This window comes from Amphiura filiformis, chromosome 12, assembly GCF_039555335.1.
Source record: "Amphiura filiformis chromosome 12, Afil_fr2py, whole genome shotgun sequence".
NCBI classification, from domain to species: domain Eukaryota; kingdom Metazoa; phylum Echinodermata; class Ophiuroidea; order Amphilepidida; family Amphiuridae; genus Amphiura; species Amphiura filiformis.
In genome coordinates, this window is record NC_092639.1 from 17,616,690 (window position 1) to 17,635,249 (window position 18,560).

General features: G+C 39.4%; 1 protein-coding gene across 1 annotated transcript in view; it reads right to left on the reverse strand.

The window, feature by feature from the left end:
• LOC140166676 (laminin subunit alpha-like) overlaps positions 1 to 18,560 on the reverse strand; it is a 134,348-nt gene that overhangs the window by 109,219 nt on the left and 6,569 nt on the right. Inside the window, 5 exon segments of the mRNA XM_072190174.1 lie at positions 69 to 203; positions 1,680 to 1,889; positions 2,823 to 3,030; positions 3,303 to 3,473; positions 4,061 to 4,297. Of these exon segments, the coding sequence (XP_072046275.1) occupies positions 69 to 203; positions 1,680 to 1,889; positions 2,823 to 3,030; positions 3,303 to 3,473; positions 4,061 to 4,297 (961 nt within the window).

Sequence of the window (18,560 nt, forward strand, 5' to 3'; positions counted from 1 at the left end):
GAAACCCTTCTATTCCCAAGACCTATAAAAAACCTACACTGTATGTCTTCATAATAAATTCCACTTACGTCTACAGCTTGGATATCCATAATACCCTTCATTACATTGACTGCATCCAGGTCCAGCATACTCGGGTCTACACTCGCATTCACCAGTGATGTCAGCACAATTGCCAGTAGAGAAGAATGGATCACATTGGCATCCTGAAAAGAATGAGTTCATTTAAATCTATTACTTTCTAAAACAAGACGTAAATTTTTGTATCTTACAGTACCTTCAATCAATCAATCAATCAGTTACATTTATGTCCTTGCGCCAAAATCATTACAAAATGTTCAACGGCGCTCATTAGCTCAAAAGAACTACTGCTGATAAGCATCCTGAAAAAGGTGGCTCTTCAGGAGCTTCTTAAACTGTTCAACAGTACAATTTTTGATTTGACCCGGTAGTTTGTTCCACAATCTGGGAGCATAGGCAGCAAAAGCTCGGTCACCAAAAGAAACACATTGCGTTCTTGGTTCAAAAAGAGAGGTACCATCTGAGCATGATGATCTAAGCTGCCTTTGCGTAATACGAATTTGAAGCATATCAATGATGTCTGATGGAGTTTGACCGTGAAGTGCTTTATAAACAAGAGAGAGAATTTTGAAGTCAATGCGTTGTTTGATGGGAAGCCAGTGGAGTTCGTTTATGAGTTCTGGGGTGATGGAGTCAAACTTGCGTTTTTTGAAAATCAGCCTTGCTGATGTTCGCTGGACATTTTGGAGTTTGTTTTGCAGTTTTTTACTTATTCCCACCAACAGACTATTGCAATAGTCAAGGCGGGATGTCACATCCATGGACCTTGTTGGAAGATGATCAAAGAATTCAGACTACATAACAATTTCTCCCATCTTTGTAACATTTTTCGAACATCTGCCAATATATGGCAACACTCTTGTGATTTGACAAATTTTAATACTGCATGATAAAAATTTCCACAAACACTATACTAAAATCTGGTAGATGTGACCATGGGGCGAAAGAGATAACAGACCGTGTACAACCAATCAAAAGTCTCAGCATCACCCGATAATGAGGGCCGATTGGTCCATGAAATGCGACAGGCAAGACTGCTGTGCACTTACTGCATATTTTTAAGGCCTATTGTGTAATCGCAAAGGCACGCAACGCTCTATGGCGTTAGGCACACAACAATGGTGTGATTGTCAGACACAGCAAGATCGAACAATCGGCCCTCATGAATATGCGAGAACTCACAACATACAATGCACGGGGACTTTGACTGGTTGTCCGCGGTCTGTTACTCTTTCGTCCATGGATGTGACATTTAAACATCACCATATGCTAATTAGGGTCAGGATTTAGGGGTTAAAGGTTAGGGGTTAGATTTAGAGGTCATTTGTCTTAAATGCCACATTTACCAGAAATCTGATATCAACTAATCCATTTACTACAAGAGGTTGTTTCATACAATCTCAGAGGATGATTTAAGTACTTCCCATCATGCATTGCAAAATTGTTATCGCCAGAGTTTCAACTGCCACTTTACTATGACCTTTGAAAATTTATGTACTAAAACTCATACTCTGCAAATTTTGCACTATGATTGTTTAATTGACGTTATTGAACTATGCCATTGAGGAGAGGTCATTATGGTCCATAGTGAAAACACTTACTCTCGCACACATATGGAGAATCCAGTTGCCTTCCATCAGGCCTGTAGTAGCCATTCTCGCACTGGTTGCAGTTGATGCCCGCCGTGTTATGCTGGCAATTCTGACACACGCCACCACCTTCGTAAGCACCGTAAATGTCAATGGAACGCCTCTGGTAGGCCACTTCTTCATCATAGTAGCACTCCGTGGAATGGCCAAAACAGTTACAAGCTGGAAGGATAAAGTTGACACATGACACTTAAAATTTGACAATCATTTGATATAGCATTCAAACAGCGATAGAAATATATTTCTTGACTGATCGATCTAATATAGGCCTAATCGAATACCAACAGGATTTCAAAAATATGACATCCTTAAATAACTAGTGATACAATATAATTTAATATGATCAAGCAAAATCAGTCGGAAGTCGGAAATATTGATTTTAAGATATAGCCAAACAAAGGAAATATTTCCATTTGTTTCCTATTGTTTGGAAACTTTTTAACTGATATCTTTGAAACTGATTGTACAATAATTTAAATGGGGTTTTCAGCCAAATGTAGCTTTGCAAATGCCTGTTAGAATCCAAATTAAAATGAAAATTGTATGACCGGCTTCAGACTGATTTTGCTTGATCACACCACATATGTACATAATTTGGTACACATTTTGTATGTGTTTCAAATCAAAAATGCAAAATAATTTTGTTTGTTGCTTAAACTGAGCTTAATCTGTGATATTTTTAAATTTTGTTTAAGAACGCAAAAAGAGTCGTATATCAGCAAGTATTTCAGCTAATGTGTAATATGTTGAATGAAGAATTGGAAAAAAATATTTGGTTTGTTTCCATCACAATTTGGCATTATTTTAAATAAATAAGATAAAAAAAAAAAACCACTTCAACAAAAGAGAGTGAGACATAAAAATGTTTTTGCCGTAACCAGTCAGAAAATATGACAAAAAATCATCATCTGACTGACCCATGATGCTTTTTCATCCTTAGTATATTTTCCTTTCTTGGGCCTTGGGCTTGAAACATTTCATAATTAAGTAAGAAGACTGAGAAAGATGGAGGTGAAAACAAATTAAGATCAAGAACAAAAAGCAACCGACCCTATTATGTTTAGGGGTTTTCTTTTATATTTTTTCATAACTTACGTTCACATTCATTGGAACTTTGTAGCGTAGCGGGTTTCCATTTCTTCTGTACAAACCCAGGACAACACGTATCGCAGGCTGCTCCGCAGGTGTTATGCTCGCATGTACACTGCAAACGACCACGTGAATCCAATGTGTCGCAGGAACTGGCATGGCCGTTACAGAAACAACGTCCACCGATGGAAATATCCTTGATACTGTAGAAGTACTGTGAACACAAACCCATTCATATATTGATTGATAACAAATCGATTATCTACGGAATTAAATTAAATCTGTGATATTTACTGGTGTTAGGGGTACAAACTTTCCTCCACATATTCTTGGTCTATCATAAATTGACTTGTAAATAAATTGTAATAATCCGAAGTAGCATCTATTGCTTGTCTGTGCCAGAGGCGGACTTAAGGGGGCCCCTGACCCATCCCTGTGTGCACATAAGATCACCTTGAACTCACAAAATTAATTTTCAATATTTACCCTGCGAGTAACGGTAGGATCCTCTCTGGCTATAGCCATAAGATGGCCGAGCAGGGTGTTGGTCCTAAGAAGACGCAGACGGATGTTGGTAGCTTTTGTCCAGTCCTGAAGGGTCTCGGAGTAGGAGAAGTTATTGGCACCTGGTCGTCCGTTCACTAAGGAAACCACAATCTGAAAGGAAAAATGCAAACAGTCTGTTACTCTTTGTTGATAGTAGGCTTGAGTAACTTAGTTGACTTAAGTCTGAGTTGCAACTAGTAACGCTAGTCTCAGGGTAAAAGAATAATCTAGTATCGCTACTCGTACAATAGCGACTAGTATCTGCCGCTAGTTGCGACTAGTATCACTAATCTTCACTTGGACTGACAACTTTTATTGACTCTGACTCTTTGCTATTGACAACTTTTGTTCACTTTTTTCCAGGTTTCATGTCTATATTATTCCGTAAATTTGTCCAATACCATTACAAAATACTAAAGAAAAGAGTCCAGAATCATCTTATTTAGTATTGGGTAATAGTTCTCAAGGCTTGAGACAAATTGGTTTACACGGCATAAGCGTTGTTTTCATCTATTATTTTCAAGAGTGTTGGTGTGAAACCCAATTTGTGAAATTGATCTGCCAAAAGTCAGCAACTTGGTCGACGTCACTACTTTTAAGACACCAACTAGTCGACTCCAGCAAAGTGCATGTCGCCCAACACTACACAGTACTGTTGGCATGAAAAATTGGATTTTATTTGCCGAATAGTTACTAACCTCTCCATCTTCTAGGGGCACAATATCAGAGTATTCATCAGTGCAAATGACATCATCGTCATTCTGGATCTCATCCAATGAAGCCATGCCAAATACATCGTTACAATCGCTAGCCGTCTCAGCAAAGTATTGCCACGCCTTGTAGGTCTGGCCGTAATCGGTTGACCGCTCCAAGATCCACTGGCCTGGACGAGGTGAGTTGGCTGATTTGAGGATGATATAGGCAACATGGTAGAGCTATGAACAAAAAAAAATTCAGATATGGTAAGGCACCAGAAACAAATATGTTCGATCTTTGGATCGAGCTACGATGCTGCTTCGATGTTTGTTATTAATGAACTATCAACTAGTTTATCAGTATTAACGCTAAATTTATATTGGCCAATATCCCTACAGGCACAAATTACTATTTTATCACAATTAACAATAGTAAATTAATTGATTTCATAAATAATAAGGATCGACCAAGCATCGATGGTCGATCGAAAGATCGAACTTATATGTTTCTATAGCCTAAGATGGTACGAATATGTATACAATGTTCAATCATTAGTTGAGTATTTGTGGTAACATTCTTAAGTGGTGTCAGTGGCGTGCGCAGCATATTGAATGTGGGGGGCCAGGTTGTTCAGTTCCCCTGAATGGAGTCTGATTTAGGTGTGTAAGGTGCGGTCTTAGCGTTTTCTCCCGAATTTCCCCCAAATGACCACATGCCCCCCCCACGCCAATGAGTGGTGTTGATCCATTCCAGACTAGTATAAAAGTCTTGCACGTAGGTCAGTGTTCCCTCTAAGGATTCTGTTCATTGTTGCAATTTGGCCATTTTTTGAGATTTTTGGCTCTAAAGGCTTCGGCCAAATATCTCAATAAATGGTCAAGTTGGACTAAAACTTCCCTCTAAAAGCCTCTTTTTTTCTTTAACTTCATAGGAGGCTTTGCACCACTTCTGGCAAATCCTGAGCTAATCCTAGATGCAATAGGTAGATAGATGTATGTCTAATACATAGACCAATACTCGGCTATAAGGGGAAAATGTCTGACCTAAAATTCCACTTGATTCCTGTTTTATTATTGTGCCTATACATATAACATGGAGACAGTAAACTTAAAGACTCACAGTAATACTCTAGTCTCCCAATTTCACAATTGGTAAAGCTGATTCCGGTAGTTTGTAATATTTTATTAGAAAAAAAAAAATAATTTCCAAGAAATACAATGTTATCAATCGAAAGGTGCCCAAAGGTGCATGAAGTTCAATGCTCTCAAATTTGTGCTAATTGGACTTGAAGACTCAGTATGATATCAGAAACACATGTGTGCGGATGGTGATGGTTAATTGGTTGGTGCTGCCACACCTTGCACTAAGTCAAATCCACATCTAAAAGTCAGTCCTTGCACTCAATTCGAGCATGGAAGCAGGTTCTGTGCTGGAAGTAAGAGACTTCCATGATCGGAGACCAAGGAGAGTAACTTAGCCCCGATTAGTACATTGGAAAAGATTCAGGTTATCGCTTTCTTCGCATTCATATTTTTTATTCCTTTTTGTTTGGGTGTACATGCCCCATCCCTATCCCGATCCAACCTAGATCTGAATCAACCCATCACTGACCAGTAACCATTCTAAATCGGCCAATCTGATCCTGATCCCCAAAATAACATGTCCTACATCCTTGGTAAATTAATTAAAACTGAGTGATGGCAAACAAGGATCACCAGTTTAAACCTGCCGATGAAACCACCTACATTAAATATGCTGTCATGAAACACCTTCCGATTGCTATTTTAGAGGGGCCGATTTAGAATTTTAGTTTGGGCCTAATCTGATCTGTGCATCCATTTTGTACATATGGGGATACACAGAGACAATAATATAAATCAACACTAAAACAGATTTTAATACTAAGAAATATTTATTATGCCTGTAGTGTACAGGGTGTATACAGGGATTGAGTTTTGTTGCAACTTTGCAGAACATAAAATTAACTAATATTGTAAAGAATAGGGACCTATCATTTATCACTTAAATGAATAATTTGATGTCAAAGTAAATGCGTGTAAACATCAATTCAACTAACTTGTCAAATTATTATGAATTCACTTTAAGTTTTAAAATGTTGTCAAAATAATTTGGTAATGTCAATTCAACTAAATTGCCAAACACACTTGCTTGACAAATAGTGTTAGCAAAGTTAGATTTGTACACTTTACAATGTAGGTACAACCCACCACATTGTCACTATATTCTGCATGACATCACATACTTCACCCTAGGCCTATTATTCATGGTGCAGCACATATTTTTGTGGCATCTATATTTGCGATTATTGCAAATGGCAAGAAGGCCATTGTCCTGTGACACTTAGCATTTACTAATTGTTACTCGGGGGGGTCACTCCCATTGTGGCCTGTACACCATCTGCGATAATCAACATTTGAAAAGCACCCTAAACAAGGATTGAACCCTTGGCTAAAACGATACCCTAAACAGGTAACATGCATCTGTTTTCACACCCTAAACAGGAATTTCATTCCTTGCATCAAATTTCATATCCTAAATTTCATTCCCGCATATTTGCCATTGCAATTTTGCTACCATTTTGTCCAATTTTTCATGTTTTTGACACCCTAAACACGATACGCGCGTATCATGCCTACTCATGAAAAACTACCCTTTTTACACGTTTTTATTATCGCGGATGGTGTACAGGCCACAATGGGAGTGACCCCCGCCCCGGGTTGTTACTCCACCACCAGCTGAATATCTCAACCAGTAAATATTTTACATCAGCAATCACATTTTTGTAAAAATAAAATTTTCTCACAAGTCACAATCCATTGAAATTAAATTGTTTGCCACTTCAAAAATGTTACAGCTCAATTATTTCTACCAAGTCCAAGTTCACCAAAAGTGGAAACCACAAATCTATGCTTTGTTTATTTATTCTGCATCAACTTAGTGACAAGGTCATTTTTAAGGCAAGACCTGGTAAACACAAAAGAAACTGCAATTGTGTTTTAGTTTGCACACACACAGCTTGACAGTATAATTGGAAAATTTTATTGAAAAAGCTGAAAAAAGGAAAAATTAGCCAAACTGGAACTAAACAATTTAAAATGTCAAAACAAAAATCCTACCACTACATCAACTTCAATGTTTCAAAACCTACTTCAAGATAATATTCCAAAAAATATTTAATGGGTCAAAATTAAAAGTTCCAAATATGTGTATTGTATGCCCCTAGATATCATACTAGGCCTATTTATTGGAATGCATAATTTGCTTTCCACTTTTATGTATGTAATGTATTAATATATAATGCAAAGATCAAATGTGCAAAGATGGTAGTGATGGATGGGCCTACATCAGGGCCAGATTTACCATAGGGCCAGATGGGCCCGGGCCCAGGGCCCCCAAAATTGCCCTGTGCATCTTCCATTTTAGCCCAAAAAACACCATGTTTGGGGCCAAAACAGGGTAAAAATTGTAAAAATTTTGCACACACTGGCCTGCTACATAGCAAAATTCAGCTTCATTTTGGGCTAAAATAGTCTAAAATTCAAATTTTTTCCTAGTAAAATCTACAAACTTGGCCACTTGCGTCCTTTGTATGCCTTCCTCACAGTGCGTTTGGGGCCTCCAAATTTTCGCCTGGCCCAGGGCCCCCCAAAAGGTAAATCCGGACCTGGCCTACATACATTGTAAACTTGTGTTTTTGAGCTTGCACATGCACAATCACATTTATCCTAATCCTATATTCTGAAAGAAATTGTTACAATACAAGAACTGATCATTTTTGGGAGAAGGAATAAATTAGTCCAGTCCTTACAGTCAAAGTCCAAACTTCCTAAATCCGGATCTCTATCTTGCAACATAGAACATTATCTTGTATTGTCTGTCTATGCTTTTACACAAATCTCTCTGCGTCTGGCCGTATCTGGCCAAATGATATTCAAAGGAAAACATGGGTTTTTTTCAATGGTTTACTTAATTCATTACATATGATTCATTCAAGAATTTTTTAGGCAGAAAAAAAACCAAACATTTGAACTTCTATTTTATTTTGCAAGGTCTTTGAAAAAGTTGTGGTTTGTGCCAGTACACTGTAGGCCTACTTAGGCCAAAAAAAAAAAAATTGTTGTGTTGCCCTCAAGTGAGAAAATGGGAAAGCTGGGGCGGACGGTCGGATTTCTTTTCTTTTTTTTTTTTTTTCTTTTTTTTTTTTCAAACCTTCAGTTCTTAAAAATCTCCTCAAATATTAAATAATGCTTCTTCAACTTGGGGATATTTGTCAATTCTGACTTCTGGATACCTGTTAGACATCAAATAAAGACTAGTCTTTCAATAAAATATTAATTTTAAGTGAAAAACATAGATTTTTTGAACAAATCTGTAAAAATCATCATTAAAAAAAAAAAAAATTTAAATGCCGACCCTGATTTTTCAGGATTTAGGGCCGGGCGGTTGAGGGCAACACAACAATTTTTTTTTTTAGGCCTTATGAGTCCGAGACATCCTAATAATGTATCCTCTATACAAAGGCCAAGAAATAAAAATATAGGCCCTAAACATTAATTTGATATCATGATTTATAAATATTAGTTTGCCCCCTTCTATCCACAAACCAAACTAAAAACAAACCAAGACTTAGGGACGCACCATTAGATTCTCAGAGGGGAACATGGGAGTTTGGGTCAGGCAAAAAAAAAATTTTTTCGCCTCCGAGAGCACCAAATTTTTTATTTTTCGCCACCTTTGGCGGCAAAGTATTTTTTTTTCAATTTTAATGTAAATTTTTATACAAAGTTGGGTGGGGGATAGGCCTGGCATTTTCGGGTAATTTTGTACCCGGGTACCTACCCGCAATTTTCGGCGGGTAACGGTACCGAAATTGCAAAAAAAAAAAAAAAAATTTTTTAAGTTTTTTATTTTTTCGGTTTTGTAGTGTCTCTGGACCTAGACCTAAATGCCAGGATCATTCATGGTTGACCTAAAAAAAAAATAAAAAAAAAAAAATTTCAAGATATTTTGTTATTTTTTATATGAAAATTGATAATTTGTATTCATGTCATAGTCTATTAATGATTTCAAAATGTATTGAATTTGAATGCATTTTGAAATCATTAATAGACTATGACATGAATACAAATTATCAATTTTCATATTAAAAATAACAAAATATCTTGAATTTTTTTTTTTTTTTTTTTTTGAATTTGGTACCGGGGAGGTATTTCCTACCGGGTAATGTAATCTCGGTGGTACCCGTTTACCCGACCGAAAATGCCAGCCTTAGTGGGGGACATTTTTTTTTTTTTTACTTATCAGTGAGGCAAAATTTTTTTTTCGTCTCACTAGTGGGCAAAGTTTTTTTTTTTTCAAAAAACTCCCATGCCCCCCCTGGAAATCTAATGGTGCGCCCCTTAGGGCCCTATAATTTATGGTATTATTAGCTTCAGTTGAACTGAACCCCTCCCACCTAACATCATAGACTGTAGAAATAAACATGGTATTTTTGTCACTCTTTTGGCTCGTTATAAATGTACACCATACAATGTAGCTACATGTACACCAATAATATTTTCCACCGATACCAATCAGAAAGGTTATACCAGGAATGTATGACACCATTGAAGTCCCAGTCATGGAGCTACACAAGTAATACCAGTTGACCTCATCACAAAGTTGAACTTGAAAAGTCTCCAGAAGATTATCATAATTATTTCACTGTGGTGTACATGGTGTAGGGAAAGGGCATTGGTATAATATGCCACAGTCATGTCCTGCACCTCTATGACTGCCTTCAAACATAATCTGTTATTATGGATTTAAACAGGGAGGCACTGAGTCTCATGACTTGCTACCTATGCATGTAATACAGCAGTGGTATAGCATATCAGTCTGTATCCATGTCCTCAGGGCTGGTATAATCATGGTGTGCACCAAGTTCACATGCCAAGTTCAGGAGTCAAAACTTGACAAAAACCCACTGTTCACTCTGAAACAAAGGTCTTAATTCAGGTGTAGTGAAGCACAGTTCCACTACCAAATAGCTGAGGTTAATTTCCCAGTTTTCTTTTACTGCAGGGGAAAAATTAGACTTTTGGTTTACACTGGCGTCATCTTGAACTAGTCTTGGTTTTGTACATGTTCTAAACTTAGCCAAGACCACACCCAGTCCGATATACCACTTTTAAATGATGTAGGCAATTTAATAGCATCATCCAGGATGATTGGTATTTCATTTTAAAGTACTTCAAGTATCATCTTGCCATTTGCCAACAAAAATGTTGTGTATCATTTTTTAAACTGATTCTCAACTACATAATTGAAAGTTACTTTGAAGTTTGAACACAAATGTCCCTTACTGCCCTACATAATAAAATCCATCCAAAAACATCATGTAAAATATCTGCAAAAACATCATGTAAAATATCTGCAAAATGGGTTCGCATCTGCAAAATGGGTTTAAACCAGGCAAAAACAGGTTTTTACCACCAGCAACGTCAAAAACAAGTTTTTGCCAGCAAAAACCGAACCCTGCATGAAGTGGGGCACCAAAGGCAATTGTCTTTGGTGCCTTTGGTTATTTTAGTATTTTGAGGCCTGGAGGGGCAATGTAAGAATTGTTTTTTTAAAAAGGTATTTTTTAGCCCTGCGGTGTAATGTTTGTGTCAGTAGCTAGCTAGTAGTGAACGTTCAGCCCCATCTAGTTTCTCTTGATACCACTGATATGTTCCAATATGAATCTATGCCAATATCTGTGGTGATTCAGCTCACTGTTTAAAATATGACAAATATTGTCTGTGGTCCAAAACTGAAACTGAAGCTGGCAGATCCACAGACCATTACTCATGACTAAAAGAAGAAGTACATGCCTGCATGATCTATGTAAACCAGGGCATGGGGGCATTTAGGGAAATATTTTCTCTGCTTCTCCTTCTTGCTGGACTGTTGCAATAGAATAAAAAATTATAGGCCTAAACATTTTAGAATGTGGGTGACCAAAGATAAAAATATTGGGGTGGGACCAGAACATCATGGACAAAGCTCTCTACAGATGACAAAAATTCACCTAAAATAAAATTTTATAATTCAAATTTAGAGGGCATTTTGAGACAAATTTGATTAAAAATAGTATTATTTTCAGTGAATTGTATCCCGCATTTGTCTCAAAAAACTTCATTAAATTGCTTCACTGAAAAGCTCTATGCTCAAAACAAAATCGGCCAAAAGTTGCAAAATTGTATCCAGTAGGGTTACCAAAAAATTTCAGCCTGAATTGGAAAGTCGCCTAATTTTTCTCGTAACCATTTGTTTCTATGGGACAGAAAAGTATCACTATCGGAAGTCGCGGGAGCTAATGTTGAAAGTCGTGAACCCAACTTTTTTCTTAACCATTCGTTTCTATAATACACATGTCACTTGTATGACCCACCCTATGACCCCCGGGAGTGGTGAGTCACTTTACATAGGTGCCTGGGATTTAACTATACCATGACCCACATGTGCGTCTAAACAATGACTGACATTTGCCGACAATGACTGAGCCCCTGGTCAAAATTGTGACGCACATGTTAAGGATTATGACTGTCCTCATGACGCACATTTGTCTCACCATTAGGTATTTTGACTGACACTGATGCACCTAACCATTGACGCACCTAGGTAAAGTGACTGACACTGGCGCACCCTCGGGGTATGTTGTAGACCTTTTATATTGAGTAAATGACCGTACCCTGTGTCACTACTTGGTTGGTAAATGACCCAACCATGACGCACATCCCCCGGGGGTCCTAGGGTGGGTCATACAAGTGACATGTGTATAAGACAGGAAATTGTCAAAAGTTGCGGGGAAAATCTCCATAAGCCACCTAATTGGGCTACCAAATCACAGGTTTGGCAACCCTGTTGGTGACCAAATTGCAGGTCTAGCAACTCTGTCTATAGGTAGGCCTACATACATCTTGGTTGGACCCCTACTTGACAGTCTATTGAATTGTAGAATAGTTGGGAGAAAACATTTGTGTTGAGTGTGGACTCTTGTGGAGTACCTGGATTTATAACAAAAGATTGGTTCCACTCTGTACACACAAAACACAATGGTCAACAAAAACCCACACAATAGTCCAGTTTGCTGGTCTAATAACCTACCTTGCTTCAAGGGGCTATTTTATAATCAGTTATGCCACATGGCACCTTTACATGCTCTTGCATTTTGTACAATTCTAAAGGCTCACCCCTTTGTCAAAATTGGGCTACTTTTGACTAAGGTATTGGTTTTTGGTTTTCACAGGTCTTCCAATAATAAAAATGCTGAATATGAATTATATAACATTATTGCCCATTTCAAGTGTTTTCTTACCAGTGATGCCAACATTGCGCCTTAGGCACACAATTGGGCTACTTCGCGATCACTTGCCGCTACTCAAAAAAGCATGCCGCTACTTGTCTAAAATTGGGCTACTTTTGCCAGTCTCAGGCATGGCAGTAATTTGATGTTTTTTTCCTTTCAATTAGCCGATTTATAAAGGTTTTGAGTCTTTGAAGCTCCAAATTGAAATTACAATGGGTTTTGTGACCATTTATTGATCGGTCAGTAACTTCCCAGTAAGTACGGTACCGGAAGTTTTAAAGTCAACTGCTTTTCCACCCAATTGGGTGTTTTGCATTCTAAATTCGGGTAAATCCGCCCAAATATCCGGTATTGGGCACTATTTTGGAAGCTTATAAAATTTGGCTACTTGAGAATCCTTTACAGCGGCCTGGAAAGTCAATGCGCCGCGCGCCTTGACGCTGAAAAGTTTTGGCAACAAGAACATCAATATTTTAAATTCCATAACCTGACCACCTTTTACTGATTGATCAGCTTTTGCTGTGAGCCCTGTGGTATTTGATTCTTACACCATGGAATGAATGCTGGGCGATAACAATAAATTTAGCTTTGCTCTGATGGGACTTTAGAATAAATGTTTTCAAGGGTACATGATGGTCAGAAACAGAGTCTTAGCCAGAAATCAGAAACCACCCGTCCAAGCAGATACCAAAATTTGACCCTCAAATCTAAAACAACTTGTCTACACCCATGGAAGGGTCACTGGGGTCAAATATGTCCTGATTTGGCCTTTACATGTCACTCTGAATTAGCCTCAAGTTCATATAACCTTAAAATCATCTGTTTTAGAGCTATCACATCTGTAAAATTCATTAAATCCACGCGTCTAAAATTAGATTAGCCCGTCTTAAAGACAGGTGGACGCATGGCTGGCTAAGACCTTGGTCAGAAAACTAAAAGGTGGTCAGGTTATGGAAATTCCCCAATATTAACCTTTTTAAAAATGTTGAATACTAATTTCAGAATTTCTACTTTTGAATTTTGATAATTTATCCTTCTTTAATACTAATGGGTAAAAACAAAGTGAGAAAATTCCATTAACTAATTCAATCACTTAGTTTGGTTTGAAATTGCGATATCAATATTTCAATGTAAAAACAGAAAACCATCAAAAATCATACCCACCACAGACAGGGTTCGAATTTGTTTAAAACTTTTGCGTAGCAGTTTTTGGCTAATTCATCATAATCTGGATACTTCCATTGATATACTAAAGCACTACTACAAAAAGTGCTATATTTATGCAAAGTTGGGTAACAGTTACTTCAAAATATGGAGCAAACTTCTATGTGATACAGCCAAATTTGAACCCTGTGGACTCCATAAACCAGAATGTGGAAATGCAGAAACCCACATAAAAATAATAATTCTGTCTGAAATGGATTGAAGCAGAATGCATAACCCCAAATCCTTCCCTAGACTGCACCATAAACCACAAAGGGACAATGGTGCTGTTATTTATCCACCCTCACTCATGCAAACTATTGCCTCTATCCAAAATAATATTCGTGCCAAGTACTTTAAGAGGCTTCAGGATATGGATGAAAACAGGTTACCAAAACTATTGTTTAAAGCAATCTTCCAAGTCAAAGACAAATTGAAATGGGGCTGGCTTTGTGATATGGAAAGTTCTCTAGAAAAATGTAATATGAGTATGTTTTACAATTACGGGTTCACCGACCAATCAAGCAATGCAGATTGGTCAAACACCTTTAAGAATGTAAATAAAGAGCTTGATCATGACAATTGGAGAATCAAAGCCTTGAATAAATCTTCTCTTGACGACTATGTTAGGTACAAAGAGCGACCATCACTAGAACCATACCTACTTGATAAACTGAATTTTTATGGGTCAAGCTTAAAATTCAAAGCCCGCTCTAATTCTTTAGATTTGGAAGGAAGGAAAAAGTCATGGTCAGATATAAACACGGGTCTTTGTAAGTTATGCAATTTAAACCAGGAGGAATCAGTTGATCACTTTCTATTCAATTGTACAAGTTTGGACTACATAAGGAATGACCACTTCAAAAGACTTGAAAAGATCTATGTTCTAAAGGGTGGGAAGTAATTTGGCATATGTTCTCGGTTGGGGATGCAAATATTAGACACCATCTCCTCTTAGATAACATCTTGAAGATAGCTATGATCTAGGGTCTATACTTGATAAATGTAGTAAAATGTTTCTCACTGATGAGTGGAAAGAAAGGAGTAATATGTTGAAAGACTTATGATCTCATAATTATAACCCATATTAATGTATTGATTTATGAAGCTCATACAAACATGTATTATATAGTATAAGTATATCTGTATGACACTGTACGTGTCTTTTTTGTAACAATTGATTAAGTTATTTCTTTCTTTCGTTTTTCTTCTTTCTTTCTTTCTTTCTTTCTTTCTTTCTTTCTTTCATCCGTTCTCTTTCTTTAGCCCTCTTCCTCACTTTAGATTATTTATATGTACCCTTTGCTTGAGTATATTTTTACTTTGTTATATAATTGTTGATAATTATTAAGCTTTGTTTGTATATTTAATGTCTTGGATGCACCATCAGATAGATGAGTGCCGCTGATGTAAAAGTGAATTCCAAATAAAAACTTGAAAACTTGAAACTACCCACTGCTCAATACTGCTCATTCACCAAAATTTGGAATAATTCTCTCACAAAATTTCAGTGTGATGGGGGAACCAACAAGTATTGGTTTTTTTTTACTTTTTAGTCCACAACCTAAAGAAATGTCATCCAGTTCAATTTCTTCTAGACTCGCTGCTAGACCTATAGTACACGCTGCGCCTATGTTTATTTAGGACTGGCACACTGTATTTTGCATGTCTATATTAGGCCTACACACTTCACGCAGATCAGAAAATTTCTTTACAATTTTGCAACTTTGGTACCCATCTGATTGTATACTTGCTAATAAAAGACTCAATTGAAACAAATCAACGATCGAACACCTTCTGCGCCAACTTTGTGAAAACTCCAGGTGGGTGAAGATATTTTTGCGATCAACAAAAACACAAAATTGTAAGTTTGGAAGTAGGCTACTATGGACAAAAGATAAACAATATAGAACATTTACATCAACTTCAAAACTGTGCTCCATACACATGCAAAAAGTGCAAAAAAATTCCCATTCAAAGTGCTCGGACAGTCTAATTTTTATGTTCATTTTTCTCTCATCAAAAGGTAAACAAACCTGTAAATAAACGGTCAACTCGCCTCGATGCCATCCGTTATTTTGAGGCCTGCTTCATAAACTTCATGGGACATATTCTGAGAAAATGGTCCTGAATTTGTTATTTTATACTTTTTATAGCACCAAATCTTCCCAGCTCCCTTATCAATTAGGTGAATAGTTTGTTCTGGGACTGAATTATTCAGACTACCCCCCCCATTCATACCACTGATACACATCATACATCGCTAATACTACAAAATCCGGTGCCAATCCACTAAAAAAATTGAAAAAATAAAAGTTGTTCAAAAATACCTGCTTTTTTGTTTATTAAGAGTAAATAGTCCCAAACAAAAATGTTTGGTAGACTCATAACCGGTGCGATCTTACCTTTCCGATGTTGATTAAGATACTTCTTGCATCGATCCCGAGATGCGGAAAAAACCAATAGTCATTTTGTCCCACATAAATGAATAAATAACAAAACCCCGATCCCCGGTGGACTCACCCAAAAGGTGACGTCACACCATATGATAAATCCCTTATCCGACTTGGGATCCCTACCGGACCAAACTTGTAGGGGTGGCGAGGTCGGGATAATCAACATCGGAAAGGTAAGATCGCACGGTTATGAGTCTACCAAACATTTTTGTTTGGGACTAGACTCAGTACACCGGTCGATCTTACCGTTCGATGTTGATTAAGATACTTCTTGCATCAACATCTGAAAGATCGATCTAGCAAGTAACCGGCGGATGGAGGTACAAGATTGGTCAGCATCTGATCAGGGATCGGGAGCGGGTCACGATGGTTTTCGCGAGGTCAGAAAATATTTTCCCCCAACGGTCGGGAAACAAAAAAAGACCAGCGATCACAGACATAAACCTCCTTACTTAAAAAGTTTGGTGGTTAAGAATAAGCGACACTGGTTCTTACCATGCTGAGTATTCTGTATAGTCTGAAAACCTGGTACCCGTACACCACCAATATTATGATCGCCGAACAATGTCCCGGTAAACCTCCGCCCGTCTCTGATTACTAACGTAAGCGGAAGTATCGTAGAGAAGGCGAAGGTGGCTTCGGGACACCGCCTGCTAGATCTCCTCAAGGGACAACCGAACGGTATACCCAAGATGATGAGATAGCATTGCGTGTCGAGTGGGTCGGGACGCGAAACCTTCGCGATCCCCGGACCCCACCAACACCTGGACCAGCCATCGCGACAGCGGCTGGACCGAAAGGCTCTGTAAGGGTGATGAATGCGGTCGTGAGTCCCTCGCAAGGCTTGTGTCGGAAGAAATAGTGCTGCAGCGCCTTATCGGACACCCCAGCCTATCTTTGGCTTCAGCGAACCTTGCCCAACCCTGGGGATTGGAGAGGGACGAATGTCGGTATGCACCGCGCCGTTCAGTAGTCACGAGAACAGAGCGCCCGAAACAGTGTCGCTCCAGTGTTTGTGAACACGGAAGCTAACCTCGAGACCGTGTGCAACTCAGCACCGCCGTCCGAAGCCAACGCCAAACCGGAAAGCCATCTTGAGAGTTACGTATTTAAGCGCCGCTTTTGGACGGAAGGTCAAAAGGGTGACCCTTAAAGTAATCTAAGACTGTGTTGGGATCCCTTAGGAGGATCACTTTCCTTTTTGGTAGACACTCGTTGAACATACCGTCGAGGCGTAGACTAATAAGGTAACCATCCGCTATGATAGTCGACCCGTCTCGAAACCTCGGTGAATGGAGAGGACAGCTGACTTATAGTTGGCCCCAGTGGCCCGCTGAAGTCTTGCTTGGAACTTTTCTGTCAGAAACTCCGGAACTAGCAGCACAGAGGCTCTAGCGGGAGAGCTATTTGTCTCATTGCACCAAGCGTGGTATGGAGCCAGACTCTGGCTATACGTACGGAGGGTAGACTTCCGTCTAGCCCCGGCGATGAGAAAAACAGCTTCTGATGAAAAGTATCCCTCCGCTGCGTGTTCCCTGGTAAGGGTCATGCAGCTAACTGCAGGTGCTCTAGTGATAGACTGGGTACCTCCGCTCCGGGCATCCGGAGTAGATCTGGTACCTCGGGGAGTGCCAGCGGCCTTGCCGCTAGCAGAATGACAATGCAGTCTTCCCACCCGATCTTGGCCACCACCCTCATGAGTAGTGAGATCGGAGGGACTGCATAAGCTGTCACCCCTCCCCAGTCTATGGACAGAGCGTCCACGGTGAATGCTTGGGGGTCCGCGACCCTTGAGCAGTACACCGGCAGTGGATGATTGCGATGAGATGCGAACAGATCTTTCGAGGGTGGTACATCCCTTGAAGATCGTCTGAGCGACCTGCGAGCAAGGGACCATTCTGCTGGTCCTGACACCCTTCCTCGTGACAGATTGTGCGCGAGGATGCTGGTGGACGCCCAGCGATGTGTATCGCTCTCATCGTAATCTGCCTGAACTTGCACCACCCTATCAGGTGTTGTGCATGCAGGCTCAATCGTGGTGGCCCGGAGTCCCCTTGTCTGTTGGGGTAGGCTACCACGGTTGTGTTATCCGTCAGGACAACGGTATGTGATTCCACGATCACCTCCTCGTGGCGAGGGAGGTTGATGTGAAACTCTGTCTCTATGGCCCCATAGGCCGAGGCGGAGTCTCCGTGGATGTGGACCCCCAGCCCCGCTTTTGGCGCTATGGTCGTCACTACGTGACATACCGGGGTGCAGGAAACCTGACACCCTGGGTCAAATTGGGCTGATGGGTCCACCACCAGAGTTCCTCTCGCGCGATCTCCGACAACGGAACCGCGTGGGATATTGGGTGACACTGGGCCTGCAAGCAGGCTAGAAGGTGTAGTTGGGTAAGCCTAACGAGAAAGCGGCAGTACAGTCACGAGGTCTACCATACTGGCCATTAGGCCTACCACCTTCATCCATGCCACAGCGGGTTTTGCCCGA